Raw genomic sequence first — 27,640 nt, forward strand, 5'->3', positions numbered from 1 at the left:
AATTTACTAAAGTAAAACTTGTTAACAATCGTTAACAAGTAATGGTAGACATGGGTTAGATATTATGATATTTGTCTTCGTTAATGTCAATAAATGGATTTTATCCTCAAATATTCACATGTACAATTTTTTTTATCATTACCCAATCATCCACCTAATGCTTTTTTTATTATTTATTTTAAACATGATTTCTTAAGAAATCTCAACTAAATTGTTCTAGCCAACCAAGATATGTTGGAGCATTTTGTGTGTTTTTTTTCAGGTCTCACAAGTCTTTTTCACAGCTAAGCTTCTTAATTGGGCTCATTATACTAAAATTAAGGACCACATCTCTGATTTTTTTTACTTCACATGATCATTTATTCCTGTAAATGATGATTATTGGATCTTATTTACTTGTATTAGAATTTGCTTCATTATTAAGCATATTGGTTCCAAAGTATGTATTTATTCTAGTTAGATATATTTTAATTTTTTATTCTTAAACACCCTTCAAGCAAGTTAGACTGTATTGAGGAGATTAAGATCAAACCTATCACTACATAATCTTCAATTCTCAAGTAGTTAGAATCAAATCCATGACCACATAATTCCTTAATTATCAAGAGAGTTAGATTATAGTAGTAGTTTGCAATAAACAATAAAAGACGCTTGTAAATATTTATAAATATTCATAAATAGAATAAAAATTCATAGATATTATGTTACAAATAATATAACACATATGTATTTTTTTTAGGATGGGATAAATAGAAAAAGGTTGGGGGACCTTTTCCCATCCCAATTAATTAAAAAAAGCTGAGAAATAGACGAAGTTAAAGCAAATGGTTACCTGAAAAAGAAGCTCGAAAAGGTTGGATGAAGGAAATGGCCCGAAAGACAGTTTCCTTCTTACTGATATTTTCAATGACATAATTATATTAAAAATTGTAATTAGAAAAAGGTAATAGGAAGAGTAAAGCTGGAAGCAATAAAAGGCGTGAGTTGCTTTGAAGCAGACGCAATTACAAAAAGTTAGGAGTTTGTGGCACAGGGAATTGCCACATCGTTAGGCAACCTGGAATAGGAGAATGAAAAGAACCTTAATTTGAATAATGGAGTGATAATTTAGGGGACGTATAAGTGGAATGACAGGGCAAAGAAAAGGGTAAAAAGGAAAGATAGAGGAATGAGAGTTGCATGTTCCGTGGGAGTGTGTGTTGCATCACTGTCAATGATGTCTGATCTGCTTATTTGGAAACCTTGTCGCTTTCCCTGAGGTGACGTCTTCTCTTCCCCACCTCCACCTACCTTCCCTCATCCATCTACACACACACTCGCATCAACCACTGATCATTATTTTAATTAACCAAATTCCATTCACCAAACTCCACTGATCCCATCGCTTTCCCCTTCCAAAACCACAATTTTGCATCCCTAATTAAAAACAAAAAATAAAAAAAATCCTTTCTTCTTCTTTAAAGTACCTTCCTCCTGTCATCCCATTTACAGCGTCAAGTGACTCATTCAGTTCTTCAGTGGGTGCTAGTGGTGGTGGCGGCGGTGGCATACACTCGAAACTACTGGCATTATTGCTGTATGTCAGTGGAATATTACACTGGAATTTACTACGCTGAGCTCGCTAACCCTCTCCAATGGCCACAGCTCAGGAACAAACGACGCCATGTTGCGCCACCGGAACGAACAAACCGTCTTCTTCTGCGTCGCTCCAACCACAAAAACAACCATCACAACAGCAAGAACAACGGCCCTCCGTTGCCACCTTCATTCCCGCCATCGATTCTCCTCCCAAAACCGCTTCTGCCAAAGGTCTTTTTTTTTTTTTTTAATTCAATTTCGTTTTTTTTTCAGGCTTTTATTTGTTTAGAACTTGATATTATTATTATTTTTTACTTGATCTCGTCTCCTTGGTTGCTGATAGAATGATAGAATAAACTAGTGTTGCAAAGTGGTCTTCATTATGGGTCAATTTATTTCTTTGACTACAAGTTTTAAAGTACATTTTACTCGCTCCTTTTCTTGCTCGCATATGCATGATTGATCATGCTCTCTTTCTCGGTAGTATTATATTGATTTCGTTTTTCTTCCTCTGTTATAATTATCGAATTCAAAATTTCATTTCATTTTGACAGTCATTTTCTCCTTATACTCTCATTTTCGAAACAGAATAACATGCATACTCCTTTCTTACTGCTTTCACTTACGCAAATGGTAGTAAACACTGCGCCTTCTCTTGTACTAGTTCTTCCTGTTTTCTCCTTTTTCTTTTTGCATCAATTTCATTCTCGGTGGAAGAATTGCTGGAAGTTTCAACTTGTCATGCATGAGAACTTGAATGAAGTGTCATGTTTCTTTTAATTGTATAAAGAAAGAGAACCTTATCTTTTTTCTCTCTAAATATCAAAATGTATTCTTAATTTGGAGAGTGATGGACGAGTTCTTCTGTGGCGATCTGTAGTTTATGCAGTCCTTAATGTGCCTCGTTGGTTAGGAATACTCCTAGCCTAAGTCCTATCTTTAATGTGTTTTCTAAGGTCAAAATTTAGATATTGTTCTTAGTTGTTTAAGGTTCTATTCTTCTATCAGAAATAGTTCATTTCGCTTACCTGCTTAATAAAAGTTTGCATTAAATAAGTTATTGAAGTGAGATCTCTAATTTTGATTCCAGAATAGTACTAAAAGTACTTAAGAAATTACGTCTAAGTTTTGTCCCTTTTTAAATTACCTCAATTCCAATAAGGATAGAGTTACGCTTTTGGCTTCTCTGTGGTCCATTGCTCATGGATGCATCAACTTTGTTGCTCTCTCAGATTTTCAGGGAGATTAGGAGCCTTATGTATTGGGTCTTATGCTCAGCTTTTCCATTTCTGTTGCTCTTGGTCTTTTGTGTTTTTCTTTGTCGTCTCCCTAGTTTATCTCCTCATCTATGATGAAATTTCTTCTTATGTCCAAAGTTGAAGAACTGTTCTTTTTGACGTAGGTATCACAGTCATGGTGAAAGCTCAGACCAGCCATCCTCTGGATCCACTATCTGCTGCTGAAATATCAGTAGCTGTAGCAACCGTTCGAGCAGCTGGGGCAACACCTGAGGTACATAACTTCTTCCCTCCTTGGTATACATTTTGCGTGGTTTACTACCGAGCAACGGAACAACTGTGCTTGCCATAACGCTATAACCACTTTATGCTACTAATGGAACAACTGTGCTTGCCCGTAAAGCTATAACCACTTTATGCTACTGTCTCTGCATGTTGATGAAGTTATTTGATTATCTCGTTAGGTGAGGGATGGCATGCGCTTTATTGAAGTAGACCTGGTAGAACCAGAAAAGCAAGTTGTTGCATTAGCAGATGCATATTTCTTCCCTCCTTTTCAACCATCACTGCTCCCCAGGACAAAAGGTGGACCTGTGATTCCAACTAAACTTCCTCCAAGGAAAGCAAGACTAGTTGTTTACAATAAAAAGTCAAATGAGACAAGCATATGGATTGTTGAGCTTAGAGAAGTTCATGCAGCAACTCGAGGTGGACACCATAGGGGCAAAGTTGTTTCATCTACAGTTGTTCCAGATGTTCAGCCTCCAATGGTGAATACAAACTTACTCCAAATTTTGTTCTTCCTTAAAACGGTGATGCTTATTAGGTTTTTAGAGTCCTCCTTGTGCCCATGCTAATTAATTATTAAACTATTTACCTTTTCTTTTCCAATTTTTCTATGTGGAAGTTTATAACTTCTTTTCCGATTTTCCTAACTCGTCAATAAAAATCCTATATACCAAATTATTATAATTGCTGCAACTGTTACTAATAGGAATGAGAAGAGATGGAGAGTATACGAAAGAAGAAAGAAGACTAATTAGCTTTAATGACCTAACTGTTATAAACAGTTAGGGAAGGGCGGGAAAAGTTGTTGTATAAATAGTTGTTTGTATAGTTGGAGGGGGACTTTTGGAATGTTGTTAGTTAACAGGCCTTAGACTTATGAAGGGGTTTATGCCTCTGTATCTTGATTGTACAGACTATTCTTCTGTGAATAATACCAGATTCTTTTCATTATGCTTGGTGTCTTTGTTGTGAGAGGTTGAGAGGGAGTTCTTGATTAGGTTTCGAGTTCAGAAACCTATCAATTTGGTCCGACCTGCCGGATCTCATTTGGAGAAGGGAAAATTGCGCGTGATGGAGCGTAGAGTGGTGGCGGTAGAAGGTCAGTTGGAGGCTGTAGAAATTGCGATAGCGGAGACGAAGGCGGACACGGTGGCTCTGCGACAGGAAACAGGGGCTTTGAGACAGGATACGACAGCGATGTGCCAGGATATTCAAGCGATTTTGAGAATGCTGGAAGATCGTAATCACCACCAGAACAACCGACACTAGGATGGAAGTCAATCGTCGGTGAATGAGAACGAGGGTAGACGCGACAAAGAGAGGGAAAGAGGAGGAGAAGGGAATCAAGAAGGACAGTCTAACTAGAGGAAACGGGTGGAGTTACCCGTGTTTGAAGGAGGCGATCCATTGAATTGGATCAGTAGGGCGGAAATTTTTTTCGAAGTTCAGAGAGTGGCCGAAGAAGAAAAATTGCAGTTGGTTTTGGAGAGAGAAAACTAAGAAAAATTCTTGGGAAGGCTTGAAGAGAGCGATGGTGATAAGGTTCGTAGGGGGAACTCGAGGATCGGTTTATGAGAGGATAGCGACCATTAAACAGGTGGGGCCGGTGGACGATTACATTCGGGATTTTGAAGTTTTGGTGGGACAGACGACCAAGATTCCCGAAGAACAACTTCTGGGTTACTTCATGGCGGGTCTCCAGGAAGAGGTGTGCAACCACATGAGGCCGCATGATCCGCAAGACTTGATGACAGCCATGCGAGTCGCGCGAGACGTGGAGAAGCTGTGTACCCACTCGAAGATCGGAGGCGGACTGACGACCAAGAATCAGAGTTCTTGGGGGAGGACGACAGGGGTAGTAGCGTGAGTCGAACCCAGTCGCGATTCGCAGGGCCGAGGAGGGGTAGCGGAGAGCGTCAGGTCAGTAAAGAGGGAGGCGACCCAAGGAAACGGAACAGCGAGGCCCAATGGCGACGGGAGGGGGAGAAATATCCGAAACTTACCTTACTCGAAGTTCGTGAAGAGAAGAGAGAAGGGAAGATGTTTCCGGTGTGGTGGGCCATTTAGTCCTGGCCATCAATGCCCAGAGAGGGGATTACGAATGCTGATATTGGCCGAAGAAGAGGAGGAGGAAGGGGGCGAGACGGAAACTGAGCTGAATCACACCCAGATGGAGCTGTCGGCGTTTTTCGCCGGAGGCTTATCATCACCAAAAACAATGAAGTTGCGGGGGTGTATATGGGACCGTGAAGTGCTGATCCTCATCGATAGTGGCGGTAGCCACAATTTCATCAGTCAAGGATTGGTGGAGGAAATGGGATTGGCCGTGATGGATACCCCATCGTACCTAGTAAGTTTGGGAGATGACCAGAAGAAGAAGACCAGGGGTTGCTGTGAGCGAGTGATGATAGAGATAGGGGAGACAGAAGTTGCTGAAAGATTCTACTTGTTCGAACTAGGGGGAGTGGATGTGATCCTAGGAGTGGAGTGGTTGGAGAAATTGGGGGAAGTAACGCTAGACTGGGGCAAACTAACTATGGTGTATCATCAAGGGGGAAGGAAGATAATGGTAAAAGGAGACCCAACGTTGGAAAGAAAGATGGTGGAACCAAGGGCTTTATTAAAAATGAACGAAGTAGAGGCATGGCTGCTGGTATGGGAGTTGGGTTCGCTAGAGAAGAAGGAGGAAATTAAAGACTGCCAGGGGTTAACGGAGGAACAAAGTTGGGAGATGGAGAAATTATTGAGCCAGTACAGAGGGGTATTCACTGAACCAGCTGGGCTACCTCCTGACCGTGGTATGGTGCACCACATACCTCTCAAGGAGGGGATTGATCCCATCAATGTTCGACCTTACCGGTACCTGCACGTGATGAAGGGAGAAATAGAGCAGCAAGTAGTTGAAATGCTCCGAACAGGGGTTATCCGACCCTGCCATAGGCCTTACTCGAGTCCCGTTATTCTAGTGAAGAAAAAAGATGGCAGCTGGCGATTCTACATCGACTATAGAGCGTTGAATCGTGCCACAGTGCCGGATAAGTTTCCGATACCAGTAATTGAGGAGTTGTTGGATGAGTTGAGGGGGGCTTGCTACTTCTCTAAGATTGACTTGAAGGCGGGTTACCATCAGATCCGCATGGGGGAGAAAGACATAGAGAAGACCGCTTTTAGAACTCATCAGGGTCACTACGAGTTCATGGTGATGCCATTTGGCCTCACCAACGCCCCTGCCACGTTCCAAAGTGCCATGAACTGCCTCTTCTAGCCCTACTTAAGGAAGTTTGTTTTGGTATTTTTTGATGATATATTGGTTTATAGTCAATCATGGATGGAACATCTCAAGCATGTTAGGAGTGTCCTCTCAACGTTGGAGCAAAATCAATGGGTGGCAAATAGGAGGAAATGCGAGTTTGGATAGACTCAGATTAAGTATTTCGGGCATGCTATATCCAACCAAGGGGTAGAGATGGACCCCGAGAAGGTGAAAGTTGTTCTAGACTGGGAAAGGCCAAAAACAGTCAAAGGATTAAGGGGTTTCGTAGGGTTGACTGGTTACTATAGGAGATTTATCAAGAACTATGGGAAGATTGCCAAGCCCTTGACAGAGCTATTGAAGAAAGGAGGGTTCTCTTGGAATGAGAAAGCAGAGTCTTACAGAAATTGAAGAGAGCCATTACAACAACTCTAGTGCTGTCTTTACCAGATTTCCAACAACCCTTTCACATAGAGTGTGATGCTTTTGGCAGTGGAATGGGAGCAATACTGACTCAGGGGAAGAAACCGATTGCCTTCTTTAGTAAGGCTCTGTCTGGAGGAACGCTGAACAAGTCCATCTATGAGAAAGAATTGATGGCCTTGGTGTTGGCCAGACAACATTGGAGGCCTTACTTATTGGGGCAGAGATTCGTAGTTCATACCGATCAAAGGATCCTCCGGTACTTGTTAGAACAACGTATAACTACTCAAAATCAACAAAATTGGATTGCAAAGTTGTTGGGGGTATGATTTTGAGATAGTTTACAAAGCAGGGGTTACAAATAAAGCAGCAGACGCACTGTCTAGGAGGAATGAGGGGGATATTGAGGAAGAGAAAGAATTGCGTGTGGTGGCCAGGCCCTACTGGCAAGATTTTGGGGAAATTATGAAGTGGAGGAGGATGAGGCTTTGAAAAGGGTGATGGAGGATATTAGACGTGACCCGAATACCCATCCAGCCTATACCTTGGAGCAGGAGAGATTGCACTACAAGGGCAGGCTGGTGCTGTCAGCTCAATCTCCCTGGATTCACAAGCTGATAGCAGAATTTCATGTGACGTAGATGGGTGGACATTCAGGGGTGTACAGGACGTACAGGAGGGTAGCCCAATCATTGTATTGGATCAACATAAAGAAAGATGTGACCGAATTTGTTGCCAGCTGTCTTGTATGCCAGCAACACAAATATTTGTCCTCATGTCCTCAAGGACTGTTGCAACTGCTGCCAATTCCAAACGCTGTTTGGGAAGAGTTAAGCATGGATTTTATAGTTAGGCTACTCAAATTGTAGGGGTATGATGCTATTTTGGTTGTAGTAGATTGCCTTAGTAAATATGGCCATTTCCTGCCACTTAAGCACCCCTATTCGGCCAGAACTGTTGCAGAAATATTTGTCAAGGAAATTGTCAGGCTGCATGGAATTCCTCAGTCCATTGTGAGTGACAGGGACCCTTTATTTCTAAGTATTTTCTGGAAGGAGTTGTTCAAGGGGCAAGGTAGTCAATTGAAGATGAGCACCGCATATCATCCGGAATCCGATGGGCAAACAGAGGTATTAAATCGAGTGTCGGAAGGATATCTTAGATGTTTCTGTTCTGAACAACCGAGAGGATGGATGACAGTTTTACCTTGGGCTGAGTATTGGTACAATACCAGCTATCAAGGAGCCATAAGGTGTACTCCTTTTGAGACTGTTTATGGGAGACCACCTCTTTCAATGCATAGATTTATACCTGGAGAATCATTAGTAGAAGCGGTGAGCCAAGAGCTCCAAACCAGGGAATAGGCGTTGAGACAGTTGAAGTTTCATTTGGAGCGGGCTCAGGAGTTGATGGTGAAATAGGCAAACAAGAGAAGGAAACCCACAAATGTGAAGGTTGAGGATTGGGTCTACTTGAAGATAAGGCCACACAGGCAATCTTCAATGACCACCAGGCTTCACCCGAAGTTGGCAGTTAGATACTTTGGACCATTCCAGATTATTCAGAAAGTGGGAGAGGTAGCCTACAAGCTTCAGTTGCCGGAGACAACACGCATACATCAAGTCTTTCATGTATCGCAACTGAAGAAGGCGATAGGAGAGCAGAGGGTGGAGAAGGAGTTGCCACAAGACCTGCAGGCCGAGGGGCCTTCAATCTGGCCAGTTCGAATTCTGGGAAGACGGCAAACCCAAAAAGGAGAAGAAATGGTGCCACAGTTGTTAATAGAATGGCAGGAAGGAGGGCAGGATGGAGGGCAGGATGGGGCAACATGGGAGGATGAAGTTACTATCAGGGAACAATACCCTGATTTCAACCTTGGACACAAGGTTGAGCTTCAGGCGGAGGGTAATGATAGGAATGAGAAGAGATGGAGAGTATACGAAAGAAGAAAGAAGACTAATTAGCTTTAATGACTTAACTATTTATAAGAGTTAGGGAAGGGCGGGAAAAGTAGTTGTATAAATAGTTGTTTGTATAGTTGGAGGGGGACTTTTGGAACGTTGTTTGTTAATAGGCCTTAGACCTGTGAAGGGGATTATGCCCCTGTATCTTGATTGTACAGACTATTCTTCTGTGAATAATACCAGATTCTTTTCATTCTGCTTGGTGTCTTTGTTGTGAGAGGTTGAGAGGGAGTTCTTGATCAGGTTTCGAGTTCAGAAACCTATCAGTTACATTGAGATTCGAGTTGTAAATTTCAATTATTTTCGAATAAAAAATTGTTTGTGTTGTTCTCTCTGCCCCATAGGATGCTGTGGAGTATGCTGAGTGTGAAGCTATTGTGAAGGACTTTCCACCATTTCGTGAAGCAATGAAGAAGAGAGGCATTGAAGATATGGATCTCGTGATGGTGGATCCCTGGTTAGTAACTGCTTTATGATGATTTGATAGACTATTATGATAGTTTATTTAATCTATATCTTGTTCTGTCTAATTCTTGTGCTGTTGAAACTTTTAGGTGTGCTGGATACCACAGCGAAGCTGATGCTCCTAGCCGAAGACTTGCTAAACCACTAATCTTTTGTAGAACTGAAAGCGACTGCCCCATGGAGAATGGCTATGCCCGTCCAGTAGAGGGAATTCATGTACTTGTTGACATGCAAAATATGGTTGTTCTTGAATTTGAAGACCGTAAACTTGTTCCCCTTCCACCTGCTGATCCACTAAGAAATTATACTTCTGGTGAAACCCGGGGAGGAGTTGACAGAAGTGATGTAAAACCCTTACAGATTATTCAGCCTGAAGGTCCAAGTTTTCGTGTTAATGGACACTTCATTGAATGGCAGAAGGTGGTTGTCTGTCTCAAGCATATTTTCCAAAACCACATTATCATACATATTGAGAATTGCTAAACCTGATGGACCATTTTTGCAGTGGAATTTTCGTATTGGATTCACTCCTAGGGAAGGGTTGGTTATTCATTCAGTAGCCTATATTGATGGAAGTCGAGGACGAAGACCAGTGGCCCACAGATTGAGCTTTGTTGAGATGGTGGTCCCGTATGGAGATCCTAATGATCCTCACTATAGGAAAAATGCTTTTGATGCTGGGGAAGATGGCCTGGGGAAAAATGCTCATTCTCTCAAGAAGGTCAGGACATTTGCTTATATTCCAATCAATTTTTTTCTTCATTTTATCTTCCTTTCTCAATGTACATGAAATTAAACTGGTTGTGCATAATATCATCATTTCAGGGCTGTGATTGTTTAGGCTATATCAAATACTTTGATGCACACTTCACTAACTTCTATGGAGGTGTTGAAACTATCGAGAACTGTGTATGCTTGCATGAGGAAGATCATGGTATTTTATGGAAGCATCAAGATTGGAGAACAGGTTTGGCTGAAGTTCGAAGGTCTAGAAGGCTGACAGTGTCTTTTATATGCACCGTGGCTAACTATGAGTATGGATTTTTCTGGCACTTTTATCAGGCAAGTTAAATTTCTACCTTGCATATATACCTGTGAGTCTGTCGAATGATATCGGTGGAACCATCTATGATTTTGGAGGCCTACTGATATATAGTTACACACCTTTAATACATACAAGTATCTGAGGTTGTAAGTTTGTGTATAGATAGTCCTGTCAGGGATTCAAGAGGAAGGTCATGTTATGTTACCCAAAATCAGAACGGATTTAGATCAGTAGCATTACTTTCATCGTTATATAATATATTATATTGCAGAGAGATATTCCCTTTACTGTTTTATATTGCATGTATATTAATTCTATGTCTTTTTCTTACCTGACATTCCAAATTGCATTCCTTATTTATGGATTTCTGCTGGATTTACATGTCTAAGCTTCAAGCACTCTAGTTTGCTGTCTCTGTAATTGTTTATTTTCTTGCAGGATGGAAAAATAGAAGCAGAGGTCAAGCTCACAGGAATTCTCAGCTTAGGAGCATTACAACCAGGTGAAACACGAAAATATGGCACAACTATTGCACCTGGACTGTATGCGCCTGTCCACCAACATTTTTTTGTTGCCCGTATGGACATGGCAGTAGATTGCAAACCTGGCGAAGCATTTAATCAGGTTAGCATGCAATTTGATTTTTAAGTAGGAAAGGTCTTTAGTGCAAAACGTAAAATTTTCTCTTTCCCCACCTGGCCTAAATCTTAATTCGTAATAGTAAAAATATCAAATAGAATGCTATACATTCAGGTGTCTTCGCTTTCTATAGCAGGACAATGAGCTGTTTAGACTATTCATGGATGAAAAGAATACCACATATGAACAGTGCAGTGCTCAGTAGTTTCTATTTTCATTAGGTCCTTTTTATTGCAAACTACTGATCTAAATCTTTAACATTGTTTCTCCTTTGCACCAACTTCCCTTCGTTTAAAAAATAGAAATCTTTTAGCATTGCTACCGTGGCTTATGAGGTTTCTGTTCTTTTATCTGTGATATTTCATGTTGAACTCCTGATTTTATGACTCAGTAGTTCATTCTACAGTTCCTTGCTGGTATTTACGTTTTTTCTCTTCCATCATAAAGCTTGATTTCATTAAGTATAAGCTTATATCTACCCCTCTGCCCAGGTTGTTGAGATGAATGTCAAAGTTGAAGAGCCAGGGGACAATAATATTCATAACAATGCATTTTATGCTCAGGAAAAACTGCTTAAATCAGAATTGGAAGCAATGCGTGACTGTGATCCTTTATCCGCCCGTCACTGGATTGTAAGTTCTTTCTTATTTTTAAACTCCCTCCTCCAGGAAAAAAAATATTCGGATATTAAATCTTTCCCTGGGTGAATATTTCTGCTGTCACTGTCCACTTTAGATGTTGTAGCAGGGACAATCTATAATTTTCAAATCTGGCTGCTGTTTTAAGCTGCTTCTGCTCTGTAAGTTGTGAAGGATATTTCACAGTATTATTTATGCCTACATATATGTTAAATTTATTCACATCAATTGAAAAGATTGTTATGTTATAGTTATTGTGTGTATGTGTGAGAGAGCGATAGAGAGAAATTGCATGATTCAGGTCGTCATTGATTTAAGATTGCCCCGCTATTAGTATCGTGGTCCCCGTATTGAGAAACTATAAATTTTACAAATTGTTTTTACAGATTCCAGGATGCTTATAGTTTTTGAAAATGGTGAAACGCAGGAATGCGTTTGTTAATTTTTTTTCTCCCTACTTTTTCTGTATTCCAAATTTCCTAGGGCATATATTTCCTACAAGCATATTCACTGTGGCAGTAGTTATATTTCAAAATGTTGGGATTATTTGCTAGTTTGAACAAGCTCTATATCTTACGCAATAGTGCACATTTTAGGTTAGGAACACAAGGACTGTAAACCGAACTGGGCATCTAACTGGTTACAAGCTAGTACCTGGCTCAAATTGTTTACCTTTAGCTGGCTCAGAGGCCAAGTTTTTGAGAAGAGCAGCTTTCTTGAAACACAACCTTTGGGTTACTCCTTATGCACGAGATGAAATGCATCCTGGCGGAGAGTTCCCTAATCAAAATCCACGCGTTGGAGAGGGTTTGGCTACTTGGGTTAAGCAAAACCGATCACTGGAGGAAGCTGATATAGTTCTTTGGTTAGTTCACCATTCTTCTAGCTCGATCATAACTGCTACTTGCACAGTTTAATATTAAAATTTACAAATTTTATCAATTTGGGGTTAGTTTGTTTAACTATATTTCAATTTTTTTTACCAAGATGAAATTGTACTAAGAACTACTAACCAAAATCAAAACATTTTTAAATTGACAAAAAAATTATTCGTTTGACTTTAATATGTTAGTTTGATATGGTAAAAAATATAGTGTGTACTGTTGTATTAATATACTTGCTATGATGCTACTCCTCGAAAACCCTTTTCCATTGCAAACTTGAATAGGCAGCCGTGCTTATAATCATGGTTATCAAACTCTCAAGTTAACTCGTAAACTCCTACGAGTTTACGTTCTCAGACATGGCTTTTGAGTTAACTCAGAAGTAAACTCGTTTTCTACGTAAACTCGGTAGAATTAACTGTGAAATCGGTAGGATTGTGTAGAATGGTGAGTTTGGGGCGATTCTGCGAGCTTGAAAGGGGAAAAATTAAGAAAAACGAGGTCGTTTGGGGTTTAGGGTTTCATGACCTGATTGTCACTATATCTCACGCCCCTCTGTCTCTCCATAGCACTGCTACAATTCTTTTTTTATTATATATTTAATGAAATGCATCAAAATTAATGACAATAATCCAAGTATTTATATTTTACAATATTTATTTTTATGAACAATATATCTATAAATTTTATTTATTTAAAGTTATATAATTTTGTAGACTTATTTGAATTAAGATATTATTTATATAATTTTTTTTCATCTGGCGTAAACTCTTACGAGTTTATAAGTTGAGTTTACTCGACTCTCACGAGTTTACTCGACTTTTACGAGTTTATGTAAACCCTCGAAGTTGATAACCTTGCTTATAATTAGTAGCTGAGGTGCCATGAATGATGGATAATTGTTGTCCTATACTTGAAGCTCTGATGTCATGGTTATTTATTTTTTGCGCATGTCAACTTATTTGGCGGAATGTTTCAGGTACGTATTTGGAGTGACACACATTCCTCGATTGGAAGACTGGCCTGTTATGCCCGTGGAACGCATTGGTTTCATGCTTATGGTATGCTATTCATCCTTTGTGAATTTAAATGAGATTCATCCTGAAATGAAACACTTTTCACTTTACAAGAAGAGAAAAATATAAGCAACGATACCTCTCTATTATGGGTTAAATTCATTAAAAATGGGTCGCATTTTTCATTCAACGAGTCTCTCATGGTACTATACTTTTTAATAAATTTTAACCAATAGAAAAATGTGGTTAGAAAGAATGTTGGTAGTACTTCTTTGTTCCACCAAATGTTGAAACACATTTTTACATGAAATCATTAGTACTAGTTTTGTGATCGTACGTGCATTTTATGATGCAGCCGCATGGTTTTTTCAATTGCTCGCCAGCAATAGATGTTCCACCAAACCCAGGTGATTTGGATGATAAGGAGAACAATGGCTTGCCTGCCAAGCCTATTCAAAATGGGCTAATTGCCAAGCTTTGAAAGGATTGAAAATCTAGACAATCCGGCTCTCCCTCTGTACGTTATGTTCAAATAAGTCAATGTTAAATACAACAGTTTGTAATGGTGTGGTGTTCAACCTGGCTGGATATTTAAGAAACGGCTATTATTGTATGTATAATTAAAATGTATCTTTGTTGTTGCATGGTAGATGCAAGGCTGGATATTTAAGAAACGGTTATTATTGTATGTATAATTAAAATGTATTTTTGTTGTTGCATGGTAGATGCAAGGTAACTTTATGTCATTTGATTTTATGACGAATCTATGGGTGAAGGTGAGTAATTGTGCTAAGTAATAAATGAAATTGGATAATAGTATCGGAAAATGTTTTCATACATGTCTAAAATAGTGATCTACACTTCACACACATATCCAGACAGGAGATAATATAAGTTTATTGGAGATATGATCTAATAACAGGATAGATAGTAAGAAACTTGTGGGGGTATGGTTCACAAAAAACACAATAATAATGAATGAAAGTAATTGTATTATAATATCCAATATCTCAATGATATAATGTATATAGCATGTAGTTTACTCGAAAGAGTAAATAGGTTTATATAAATGCAACCTAGGGATAATAGAAAACTATTAAGATAGTTAGGACTATACATCGTTTAATATATGTGGTAAATGGTCTAATTAGACTTAAATGATGTTATCTGGTAAATGATCTTTTGTGTTTTCCGTCATAGATAAAATAATCTTAAGAGTTAATATATCATAATTTTTCACCTTGGCTCCAAACCCCAATTATGGAAGAGACATAAATTTTTTCTTCTTATAAGTCAGACGCAAATTTATGTTTGATAGGTATGTAATAAATGTAAATTTACGTCTAATCTACAAGGATTATACGTAAAAATTCTCTTTTACGTTTGTTCTTTACAAGTCAAATGGAAATGGGTTTAAAAAAAAGACATGCAATGTCTATTTCTTACTCATTTTTCTATCTGTGTGAAACTCTCCTCTAAACTTCTACTATGCTTTTTTTCATGTTATGATTTTCATTGGTTACTAAAACTTATGCTTTTGGCATTTGTGTGTGGTTAATTGGGAAACATCTTTTTTTTTTCAATTATTTTTTTGAATTTAGGTTAGTTTACTATACTTCTCAGTAGTTTATGGCCAAACTATTTTTAAGGGAACTCAGACATAACTATGTATGAATGTCTCCCTAATTTAAATAGGAGTTTTATGATTTTAGGTTTAGATTTGGTTAAACTAGATTTTATATGCATATAGTTTAGGTATAAAAAATCATATAAAATATTATGAAATTATTTTTTGTTTATTATGTTTTGTTAGTTATTTAAATTATAATTTTAGATGTAGACATTGAGTGAACCTTTCACGTTTGAAATTTAGTGAAATGATTAAACTTTAATAATTTGTATTAAATCTTGAATTTTTCAATTGGATAATTGAAAAAATTATTTTTCATAATTTGTTAATTTGTACATTTTAAGTCTCTGCATAAATTTGATAAAAAATTTGGTTAAGACTATTCACTAGTAAAAAATAGCGTATAATGTCACACATTCAATGTCCAATCACTGAATAACCAACGTTAAAAATGACTGGTGACATTTTTGTAAATAAATGTAATATCCTAGACGTCCATACCAGAATAAATGAATACGAAATACTCCTTTGCTTCCCCATAATTTCCCTTTAAATAAAGTATCAAATCCTTCGAAAACCCTACACCTCCATTCACCAAAATTTTCTTTCCTACAGAGATTTCGTAACCAACAATCATTTTGTTAACTTTTTTTCTTTGGACTTCTATTAACTCCTTCAAGTTCACAAAAGCAAGACATTTCTTTGTAGTTGATTCATCTTCATTATGAAAAGTTTTTGTGAAAATTGAAGGTATGATAAAAATTCAGAGAAAAAAGTTAACAAATATGTATTTCAAAAACCTTCTCCATTTACACATAACCTATGGTTCTTTTGGTGGTTTGATTTTCATTTTTTTTGTCTATGTTTTGTTATAATGTATTTTTGTTGGTTTTGTTTTTATTTTTGACCCTATGTTTTGAAAAACTGGATTTCTTTTTGAAATCCTCTTAGGTATATGGCGTCACCCTATGCCAACATTCAATATCATAGTTGATGAATTAATATTTTCTTAACTTCACTTAGCTTATTGTACTATATTTAATTAGAGAATTGTGCTTGAATGTCCATTATTTCCCAGGTTTTGCTAATTGTGCTTAACTTGACCAGTAATTTTTATTTTAATTAATTTGAATTATCTGAGGCTAATTATTGTCATTATTAATTGGAGGGAAATTTTTGGATTATTATTTTGGGACATTAAAGGATTGCCACATCATTCTCCACTCACCACATCAGCATTTTAATTTAATTTAAAATGTAATTTCATTTTTAGGGCATTTTTGGACAGATTTAGCACATTGGATCGGTTTTGGCCATTTTTGGGAGAGGCCCAATTGTGGATTCTGACCTAGTTATGTGTGTCAAAGGGGGGACCCTAAACACCCTTTTTGCATTTTCACGTTTCTAGGTTCTAAGGAGAGCTCTCATGGACGTTCATTTTCATTTTCTCTTCTCTTTTGTTATGAACTCGTTTTTGGATTGATGAAATTCGTTTCTGCACTTGTGATTCTTCATTTTCGTTTTCCTCTCTTTGCTTGCTATTACATTTTCGTGTTGGGTTCCTCTTAGAATTTCGTTTTTCTTATTTGAATTGCGGGTTTCCAACACTCTTTGTGTTTTCTAACACTGTTTGCGTTTTCCAACACTGTTTGAAGCCCAATTATGTTTTCTGTTCTTGTTTTTCTGCTAGGGTTGTGTTTTCAGTTTCGTATTATCTCTTTGCATCCATTTTCAGTTTCATATTTGCAATTGTTTCCGCTGTGATTATTAGAATTCATTTTTACAGTGTTGAACTCATTTTAATGATAGCTTAAATCTGTTTGGGTTGGTAATTAGTGAGGTTGCAATGATTCCATGAGGTTTCTGAGTTGTTGATGTAATTGCCTTGCTTTGCATCATGCTTAATCAGTTTTGCACTTGGAATTAGAACACAGTGGTCTAATTGGGTTTAATTCTTGCTTAGTTAATTAATCATGTGCAATTCATTTGCTTAATTCGTTTTTAGGAAAACCCAATTAATCTTTGCTTAGTTAGTTGACTGGTGTTGGAATAGGGTGAGAGCAATGTTTAATTTATTACTAATCAATGATTGTAAGCATTATAATTGAGCTAAACACCAACCTGTCTCATTAATTAATGTTTTAATCAGTGTTTTAATTAGAGAATTTAGTTAGTAAAACTATCCACATAACCTCCTATTACGTGTTTGACATATTGCCTGAATCACATTTGATCCTTGAGAGAAGAATCTAGGGGTCATTCTCCTAGTATATTACATTTTAATTGCACATTAATTTGATGCATTTTAATTGCACATTAATTTGATTCGTGTACGCTCGATCAATAACAGTTATCTCTGTTTTCTCTTTCAAGTTTTTGTTTGCTTCATTTTTCAATTCTTTGTGGTTTGTGATTGTAATTAATTATGTGTATTTTTGGTGGATCGACTTGGAATTTTGATTTCATTACAAAGTAAATCTCTAATGATATCTTTTACGTTATTATACTTTTTCAAACTTAGCTTCAGTACATTGCAAAATCTTAGCACAATACTTAGCTTCAAGTAATTAGAGTTCTTCTGTTGATTTTGGGAATTGAATAAATGTGGCAAAATACTTTTTATTGATTTTGGGAATTGAATCAACAGTCCTGAGTATGGCCTTTATGATTGCCGTGGTGATGTGGTTGGATACTTTTGTCAATTATGTGTCTCTACTACTACCAAGGAAGCCCTTCAACACTGCCCCTAACAAGGTCTCTGCTCTGGTTTGGTATGATTTTTGCGTTCTAAGGTACTCCAATGAGAGCGTTTATGCGACTGTTTTAACAAACATATCATGGCATGTTCTTAGAGAAAAAAATATATCCCACATGAAAGATATTCAGAAAGGTGATGATTTTGTGAGAGGGTTGATCAAAAAAGCAACAAGGGAAACTAACAAATTGTTTTATATGGATGTCTTCAATTTGAGTTCCATAAAGAGAAGATATGGCTTGATGCAATGTTCTAGAGATCTCACAAATGAAGGGTGCAGACAGTGTTTGGAGAACATATTAGCCAAAGTGGCCAAATGTCGTGAACAGATAGGATGGGTGATTTGAACTGGAGGTTGTGCGATAAAGTATCATGATCATATGTTCTAACAAACATCTTCAATTGCTGAGCCTAATCCGAAATTAGGTGATTAATTGATCTTACAGTCACTTTTTTCATTTGTTGTATTGTAATTTGGAATAGTAGTGACTTTCTGTGACACAGGTAATACTTGTTTGTTTATTTATTATAAGAACCAGGAATTATTTAAACCAGAAACATATTACTACATTATGTTTCATTCTTTTTAAGAAAAAAAGTAAAGGTAAAAGAGTTATCTAATGGCTTGGTTCTGTATAGCCAAAAGCATTCAGAAAACATATATAAGAGAAAGAATATGAAAGCTTCAGTCTGCACCGATAAGAAGACCAATTCCGTGACTTCAAAGTTGCTTTCACGCATTTTGATGTACCAGATTCCGTTTACCACTTGTGAACATGCATTCAGAAATCAATCACTTTAAAATGAGAGAAGAGAACCACTATTTCCAGCTTAATGCAAAATCACACACATAAAAAATAACACTTCAACATTATGAATATGGGTTCCTTTGTGAATTGGTTTCGTTGCTACTTTCTGATCTTGTTTTTCACACATACGTATTAATATATTACTCTGTTTTGAAATCTTAGGTGCACATTCAGGTTTTGTTGTCTTGTTGTAATATCCTTATAATAGAGCATCCTAGTTCAGAAAGTAATTTGAAAAATTATTTATTCTTCTTTTATACTATTACAGATAAGCAAGGGGCAATAATAAGTCAAAAATCTTGATTATTAGTTTCATTCGTCTATCATCATATCCTAATATTCAAACTGAGGACACACTGAATCCAGACCTTCCTACTATCCCATTAATCACAATTCTACAAAGTACTGGTGGAGGGAGCGACTCCATTGAGGGAGTCATTCGGCGGGGAAGACGTATTTGATGAGGGAGAGGCGATCGACAACAGCGATGGCGGATGCAAGGGTGCTAGTGTGGGAGAGGAGGGAGAAGAGGGTTGGGGCGAGGTCGTAGGAATGCTGGTGGTGGATCCAGGCATTGGCGGAAGCGGGGTCGTTAAAGCCGAAGAACTTGGAGATTAAGGTTGGGAAGGCGGGATTGGTCGGGTGAGTGAGAGTGTAGGAAGGAGTCATTAGAGGTGTAGACAGATGCTATTTGGGGAGGGTTGTTGGAGGATTGGATGGCGGAGGATAATTCCTACGATTTGGAGGGGGAACCGAAGGTTGAGGAGGAGTGAGGGTGCATGACGCGATTTAGGGTTTTGGTTGCAGATGAATGAATGGGGTTTTGAAGAGGTGTGTGTGTTTATGGTTAAAGGTAGTGTGATGGAAAAGTTTTAAAAGAGAGATAAGCAAAGGAAAATGATGCCCTTTTAACAGAAGAGAGAGGGAGAGAAAGGAAGTTGAACGCGGAAAGTTGGAGGCCTTGAAATGGAATATAAGGGAGTGCAATAGCAGGAATCCCTTCGGCCCCTCCAACACTATTCCAGCGCCACTGCTAGATCGACCATTTGCCTAATCCACGTACAGGCTCCACTCAAAACATGAGGTCGTTGGTGGTAGTTTTGCCGTAAAATCTACTAAGTGTTGGCCTTTGACCGACCTTCTTGGTTCATATTGTGGGCCAAACTCTGATAGTTCTACCGCCCAAGATCTTGGAGATTGGGTGGTCCATTTGGACCACTACTGGTGACCTTGAAAATATGGTCAAAGTCTTCTGGTCGCGTTGAGCAATGCTAGCGCGACCTTTTCCACCTGTGTGTAGCAGGTTTCAGCGTCCTAGAGGGTTTGACTCACGAAGTATATGAGCCTTGGTTTTGGTTTTTCTTGTAACAAGGTGACGCTGATGGCTCTGTCCGATACCCCCAAATAGACTTGTAAATCCTCACCCGGACGGGCCAATTCATGATTGGGGGGCAAGTCAACACCGCCTTCACGCCTTCAAACGCCTTTTCTTAGTCAACGTCCTACTTTTCTTCCGACTCCTTCTTCATTTTTCTCAGGACCGGTCGAATACGATCGGCCAGCTTGGGGATGAACCTAGATAGAGCTGCCAGTCTGCCGACTAGTCTCTGGACCTCCTTCAAGGTCGTAGGGCTTTTCATTTCTAGGATGGTGGCGCATTTGTTCGGATTAACTTCTATCCCTCTAGCCGTTAGCATAAAACCCAAAAACTTCCCAGCCCCCACCCCAAATGTGCACTTGGCCGGGTTCAGCCTCATCCCAAATCGCAGGACACGACTGAAGACCTCCTCCAGGTCTCTTATGTGCTGGGCTCTAGATTCTGATAAGAGCACCATGTCATCGACGTACACATTCATACACCGTCTAATTTGATTCGCAAAAATCTTGTCCATCAACCATTGATAAGTCGTCCCATCATTCTTCAAGCTGAAAGGCATAACCTCATAACAATAGTTGGCCTTCTCCGTGATGAAGGCAGTCTTTGCCCAGTTCGAAGCGTACATAGGGATCTGATTGTAGCCCGAGTAGGCATCCAAGAAACTCTGCATTTTATGGCCGAATGCCCCGTCAATTAGATCGTCGATGCTAGGCAAGGGGTGGGTGTCCTTCTGGCAGGCCTTATTCAGGTCAGTGTTACTTCACTCACGAAACCTGCTTCCCTCAGCTTGGCGACCTCCTCCTCGACCGCCTTCTTTTTCTCGTTCCCCATCCTCCTCTTCTTTTGGGCGATTGGTTGTGTCTCCTTGAAAAGTGCTAGTTTGTGGGACATAATAGAAGGGTGAATCCTTGGCATATCGACGACCATCCAAGCGAAGAGATCGAAGTTACGCTAGAGAATCGTCTACAGGTCCCGCTCGGTCTGCTTCTCCAAACCTTTAGCTGATGAACACATTTTTAATCCCCGAAAACGGAGTCAAAAACTTGTTAAGACCTCAGCAAGTGTAACCCAATCGTATCAAGTAATAAACCTGGTAAGACCAAGTATCGTTTTTCCAAAGGACTCACGGTCTAGACAGTTGTGTGGTTTGTTGATTAGCTAAGATTTGTAAAATCGATTGATTAAGATTTAAATGCAAATACTCAAAAGTAAATATGAATGCATGGATTGATCAATGGTAAGAATAGACAAAACACGTGAATTGAAATATATGAATGAATATGTTGTTGGGGTTTATCAATTTCATCCTATCCATTCTCATGTATTCAGGAATTCATCTTTCTTCATTAATTGTTAATGCCATTTCTAAATTACCTTAAACCCGATGTCTCAGCGAAGAAAGCCTAATCATAATCACTAGTTTACAATATCTTGTCTCCCTAGCAATTAATCATGCATTATAGTGAACAGAAGCTTAAAGACAACCAACCATCATACTCCTATGTTTAGGTTTATACTACTATTGGGAGAGATTCCCCAGATCTAGATTTTCCCGTATGTGTCCATATCGACAAAATCAATGATCATGACATCGAATGAGTTAAACAATGCATGCTTTGAGCAAAGAGAAAAAATCCTAACAATTACTGAAAGAAAGCATGTATCTTAAAGAAGATTTTGAAGAATAAATTCCATACATGAGAGTTTCAAAAGGATTACATTGATTCCCCAACAACAGTAAATGTTTAGTTCACCATATTCATGGTGAAACTAGATGAAATACAATGAAAGAATGAAAGATAGAACCCTAGAAAGTTGAGAAAGGAGCCTTAGCATCCAAAATCCTCCTCCAAGGGGTGAAAAAGTGTGTTTCTGCTTCGTCCCAGCCAAAGATACTTTACCTAGGTTAGCTAAAACCTTATATACTATTCTAAAAATTACAGAAAAATGAGCCCAAGCCCATCAGAATGCCGCTCAGCGGTAAATACCACTCATCGGTAAGTGCGTGACATCTATTCTGCCCCTCAGCTGCAGTTTTGCCCCTCAACGGTGACTACGGGTCTTCAAAGTGTCGCTCAGCGGTAAATGACGCTGAGCGGTACTTGCGGCTTCTTCCTTTTTTGAACTTTTTCTTCCTTTTCTGAATCCAACTCTTAGCTCCTTCATTTTTTTCACTCAATTCATCTCAAAAACATGCAAAAACAAGGAAATCAAGCATAAAATCTGTCCAACTCTCTTATTTCCAAAAACATAAGCAAAAGCATGATTCCAAGCTAGTTTATAAGTCATGAAGGTTGTTTTTTATATCAATTTTAAGTATAAAAATAACAGTTTTTCAACTGTTATCACTAGCCATTGTAGTGACTTGGGAATCGTCATTCTCCACCCTGACTGGTTGTAAGTCTCCTAGAGGCTCCATTCGGTCATCTGTGTTCGTCCGAGGGTCAAGGTCCGCCCTTGCCACCTTTGACTTAGTTCCCTTTCTTCTGGGCGAGTGGGGATACAACTTCAAACCTACGGCATAACAGTTCACCTCTCCGACGGGTACTTCATGGTGATGTAGGGGGTTAAAACTATGGCTCCAAAAGCATTGAGGAAGGGTCGGCCAAGGAGGACGTTGCACGAGTTATTGGCCTCGACCATCAAATATCAGACTCTTTTCTCCTCGCTATCCCGCCCGATCTCGAGACGAGTCCGGAAGTCCATGTAACCTCGAGTGTCCACCCATTCTCCAGCAAAACTAACTATCTGTTCGTTGTACGGGGCGATCAAGTCTTCCGAGAAGTCCATGAGCTGGAAAGTTTTCCAGTATAGGATGTTGACGGAGCTCCCTTGATCTAAAAATACTTCGCTCACTCCGTACCGAGCTATTTCGGTCGTGATGACCATGGGGTCGTCCTATCCCGGGTCGAGAGCGTGTATGCAGTGGCTGCCATATGCATTCCTACTTGCTTCCTTGTCTCTCCTTTGCTTGGCAAACCTTCTAAGATGTATATTAATGGATTCTCACCTTTATTGGTAACCTACAAAACAAGGTAAAGATATTTAGTTAAAGAAGAACATGCTAAGACTTTAGAAAGAAAAGATTAAGTCCTTTATTCAACTTCCCTTTCTTGGTCTTAGAGTGAAGTTGATACTTCTTTGGATGGAAAGTCCCTAAAGGGATTGCCATCAATGCCCCTCCGACGAAATCTTTGGAGATCGTGTTGATGTGACCGCGTAAGGGTCGGTCATTGCTCCTGCTACAGCTTCGACTCCGCCTTTGTTCTAATCGGGGGAGATCGCCCCTCCATAACACGGGCGAGCTCTTGTTATGACCTCGACAACTATACCGAATCGTATCAAGTAATAATAAATGGTAAGACCAAGTATCGTATCCCAGAAGACTCACGATACTAAACAATCTTGTAATTACTTAACTAATTAAGACTGAAAAACTATTTTGTTTGTGTTTAAATGCAAATGCAACAAAAGTAAATATGAATGCAAATTGATCAATTGAGGCTTGACACAAGAATGAATAGTGTTGATAATATGAGATGATTTTGTTGTTGGGGTTTAGATTTCACCTTCCTTACTTTCATGTATATAAAAATTCATTTTCTTCATTAATTTGTTAACGTCACTTTCTAAATTACTTAGAACCCGATGCCTCGACGTAAAAAGCCTATCCTTAATTATTAGACCACAACCCCTTGCATCCCTAATAATCAATTCTACATTACAAACAAAAGGTTAAGACAACCAAACATCCTATCTCTATCCCTAGGCAATATTTCTTTTGGGGGAAATTCTCCAGATCAAGGTTTCTAGGTATTTCTCAATAACAAAGAAATCCAAACATCATGCTGTGAGTGATCAAAACATAACAAGCATTGAGTAAAGGAGAAAATCACTAACAATTAATGAAAGAAGCATAAAATAATTGAAAACATATTCAAATACATGAAAGTTTAGAGGTTACATCTTCCCCAACAACAAATGATTTTAGTTCTCCATCGTCATGGAGAACCTTGGCTTACAATGGAAGAATGAGATACAAACCCTAGAAAGAGAAGAGGAAAGCTCCCGCATCCCCAATCTGCCTCCAAAGGGGCGAAAAGTATGTTTCTATGCTTCAGCCATCAAAAGATACCAACCCTAGGGCATGCAAGTCTTTAAATAGATCAAAAATTGGCCCATAAACCCAAGTCGCTGGCGCCCTAACTAAGGGCAAGCAGGCGACACTGCAAGAGAATTGGCACTCAACGCCCCTCAAAGGGCAAGCAGGCGCTCAATGATGCAAAGAAATTTGCGCTCAGCGCCCCTAATAGGGCAAGCACGCGAGACTGCGTATATAGCTGGAGCTCAGCGCCCCTAGAAGGGCGCTCAGGTGTGCTGCGGTGCAAAGTGGCACGAGGGCCCTAGAAAGGGAAACCAGGCGCCCTGCGCTGGCGATGAGGGCCCTAGAAAAGGGCAACCAAGCGCCCTGCGCCTTCTTCAGCCTTCTTCTCTGATGTTTTTGCTGTCCCTCTTGAGTTTCGACTCCTTGATACTTTTGCTTCCCTTCCAAAACATACACATAACCTACAAAATTAAGGAAATTTAGTGATAACATCATAAAGTATAACCGCGATTCACTTATTCACAAAACTAAACGAAAAACAAGAGTTCAAGCAAGCTTCTAAGTCAAAAAGAGTTGATTTAGTATCAAAATTGCATCACAGATAACGGTAAATTCAACCGTTATCACCTCTATATTTTCGGCGCTCTAGACTTTTCCTCCGTAGACTGTGCTGAGACCGTTGCGCCTGTTCGACGGGCCGCTCGACCTTTATGTACTTCTTGAGCTGACCGGCCCAAATTAGCTCCTCGATCTTGTTCTTTAGGGTCACACACTCCTCGGTAGTGTGGCCCATGTTCTTGTGATATAGGCAGTACTTGTTGCCATCTACCCCGAGCGGCGTGGGGCGTCACTTTGACGCCGGAATCAAGTTAGCACTCAGTGCCTCTTGTACAATCTTGGCCCAAGAGGCGTTCAACGGGGTGTACTGTTGAAAACGGGCCCCCCTCGGTGCCTCTCTTTGTTTGAACCCTCTTGGCTTCCTGGACTGGCTCTTGTGTTTCTTGTCGTCCGTCCTTCATCCCTTCGCTTCCTAAGTTTCCTTCTTGTAGGACTGCTTCATCTCCTCCACCCTTATTTCATTGGTTGCCCGTTCTCTCAATTCCTTCACCGTCTTTGGGGTTCGCCTATAGACACTATCTTAGAAGGGCCCTGGTTTGAGGGCTGGTAACACGTATTGAAGGGCGAGGTCAGGTTGAGGCCCTTTACCCGTCGCAAAATCTTCTGGTAGCAGTCCACGAACGCTCTCGATGGTTCCTCCTTCCCCTGCTTGAGGTTTACTAACTCAAAAATGGTCAAGTCTTGAGTGTGACTACTCGCGAACTGACGCCCGAACATGGCTTTGAGCTTCTCAATAGAGTTGAGAGGTAATGAGTTGAACCACTCCAATGCCTCTCCTTCTAGTGACAGGGAGAAGGCTCTACAAAAAATGACATCGTTCCTTGTGTGGAATGCCATTCGATTGGTAAATGTCTTGATATGATCCTTGAGGTCGGTAGTCCCATCGTATATCTTGAACTAGGGCGGGACAAATTGCTCTAATATGTGGACGTCCATGATAGCTTGGACGAATGGCAACATGCTAGACGTGTTCTCAGCCTTCACCACTGTTAAGATATCGGCAAGTGTACCGAATCGTATCAAGTAATATAAAATGGTAAGACCAAGTATCGTATTCCAGAGGACTCACGACACTAAAAAGTTGTGTAGTTGCTTAACTAATCAAGACTTAAGAACAATTTTTAGGGTTCTGAATGCAAATGCAATAAAGTAAATATGAATGCAAATTGATCAATTGAGGCTAAACACTAGAATGAATGGATGAAGTTGAAAATATGAGATGAGTATGTTGTTGGGGTTTAGATTTCACTTAATTTACTCTCATGCATAAATGAATTCATCTTCTTCATTAATGTTAATATCACTTTCTAAATTACTTAAAACCCAATATCTCGGCGAAGAAAGCCTATCCTTAATTACTAGATGAACAATGGAATGGAAAAGATAGAAAAACCCTAGAAACTGAAGAGGAGAGCTCCCAAATCCCCAAATTTTCCTCCAAGGGGCGAAAAATGTGTTTTTGTGCTCCAGTCATCAAGAGATACCAACCCTAGGTCGTGCAAGTCCTTAAATAGGGATGAATTGGATCATGCCCCAACGTCGCTGGCGCTCAACGCCCTAAGTGGGGGCAAACGGGGGAAACTACGACAAAACTGGCGCTCAACGCCCCTCAAAGGGTGCCCAGGTGGTATATGGCAGAAAAGCTGGCGCTCAACGCCCATAATGGGGCGCCCAGGCGCCCTGCTTGACCATATGTGCTCCTTTTCTGATGCTTTTATTGTCCCTCTTGAATTCCAACACCTTGATAATTTTGCTCTTCTTCCAAATCATATCAATAACCTATAGAATCAAGGGAATTTAGTGATAAAATCATCAAGTATAGCCTCTACTCACTTATTCACAAAGCTATACTAAAAACATGAGTTCAAGCAAGCTTCTAAGTCAAAAAGGGTTGATTTAATATCAAAATTGAATCATAGATAACAATATATTCAACCGTTATCACAACCCCAAACTTGAAACTTTGCTTGTCCTCAAGTAAATTGTAACTTGGCTTAAATAAAATAATCATACTACAATGGTCTAGCACACCAAAACCCATTTTCCTCTAGGACAAGTAAATCACTCATGTCTGCTCATCATAGAAAGATTAGTCAAGATATAATGATGTTTTAGCCAATCAAGCTTCAACTGTGGTGCTCACATAATCAAGACATACACAACAGATGCAACAACCTTATGAGTGATCACCAAGTAGACAAAATGTTACCCTATGTGCATGGAACTACTCCTCACCAAAGACGGTGTTTCACTCAAGCACTCAAAAGTGTTTCACTCAAACTCAAAGGTGTATAGTGAGGTGACACTCTTACACTCTACCATCACAGTATCACATGAATCAACTTTGCCTTTCATTTAACCACATATCAAACACACTCACAAGCAAGTTATCATCACAAGCACTTTTCAAGGCTTGTAACATGGCCGGGCTAAGAAGAAAATTGGTTTTTCTAGACAACAAAATCCTTGAGTTAAGAGAATGCATAATTCATTTATTCACATTAACAATAATCTCTCTTTCTTCTTTTATGTGAGAAACCAATAATCAACTCATTCCTAACTTTCCTTTCATTTGGGCTTAACCTTTTCTTTTCTTTTCTTTTGCTTTTTGCTTTTGCTCAATGCTATTTAATGAATTTCAAAAAGTTCTTTCCTGGTTTCTCACAACCCCAAACTTGAACCATTCTCCATTACCACATAAACATACTCTACTTAACTCAAGGTAAGGATTTCAAACAAGGGTTCTTTTCAAATTTCACATTTAGGCTCAAGTTTCAAAGGTTAGAGAAAAACATTGTTCTTTGTAAGGTTCACCTATTGACATTGGCTTTAAGGGAGAAGAAAACATGGCCTTGATCATGTGTAACAAGCAAGCAAGAGGTTTAATCATAGAAAATTAGGCAAAATCAATCAT

At 39.1% G+C, this 27,640-nt stretch overlaps 3 protein-coding genes across 4 annotated transcripts; all 3 read left to right on the forward strand.

Moving 5' to 3' along the window:
* The first annotated feature begins 1,342 nt into the window (after window positions 1-1,342).
* On the forward strand, window positions 1,343-14,150 carry LOC108343133 (amine oxidase [copper-containing] zeta, peroxisomal). 2 transcript variants are annotated; one of them, XM_052876966.1, is made up of 12 exons: window positions 1,343-1,809; window positions 2,990-3,090; window positions 3,281-3,586; window positions 9,089-9,201; window positions 9,299-9,629; window positions 9,715-9,930; window positions 10,035-10,271; window positions 10,693-10,878; window positions 11,385-11,525; window positions 12,128-12,396; window positions 13,395-13,476; window positions 13,787-14,150. In XM_052876966.1, exons 1-12 carry the CDS (start codon window positions 1,635-1,637, stop codon window positions 13,910-13,912), a joined length of 2,283 nt encoding a protein of 760 aa, XP_052732926.1. In that variant the 5' UTR covers window positions 1,343-1,634; the 3' UTR covers window positions 13,913-14,150. The 2 variants fall into 2 exon arrangements, with proteins under 2 accessions (XP_052732926.1, XP_017436715.1); XM_017581226.2 differs by having other exon boundaries at window positions 1,345-1,809; window positions 2,981-3,090.
* On the forward strand, window positions 3,593-8,941 carry LOC108343145 (uncharacterized). Its single transcript, XM_017581240.2, has one exon. The coding sequence runs from the start codon at window positions 5,206-5,208 to the stop codon at window positions 6,367-6,369; it is 1,164 nt and encodes a 387-aa protein (XP_017436729.1). The 5' UTR covers window positions 3,593-5,205; the 3' UTR covers window positions 6,370-8,941.
* Window positions 14,151-17,716: 3,566 nt separating the features above from the next.
* On the forward strand, window positions 17,717-18,163 carry LOC108327528 (cysteine-rich repeat secretory protein 38). Its single transcript, XM_017561223.1, has one exon. It carries the CDS (start codon window positions 17,717-17,719, stop codon window positions 18,161-18,163), a length of 447 nt encoding a protein of 148 aa, XP_017416712.1.
* The last annotated feature ends 9,477 nt before the right edge of the window (window positions 18,164-27,640 follow it).

This window comes from Vigna angularis, chromosome 1 (genome assembly GCF_016808095.1).
Source record: "Vigna angularis cultivar LongXiaoDou No.4 chromosome 1, ASM1680809v1, whole genome shotgun sequence".
Classification (NCBI taxonomy): domain Eukaryota; kingdom Viridiplantae; phylum Streptophyta; class Magnoliopsida; order Fabales; family Fabaceae; genus Vigna; species Vigna angularis.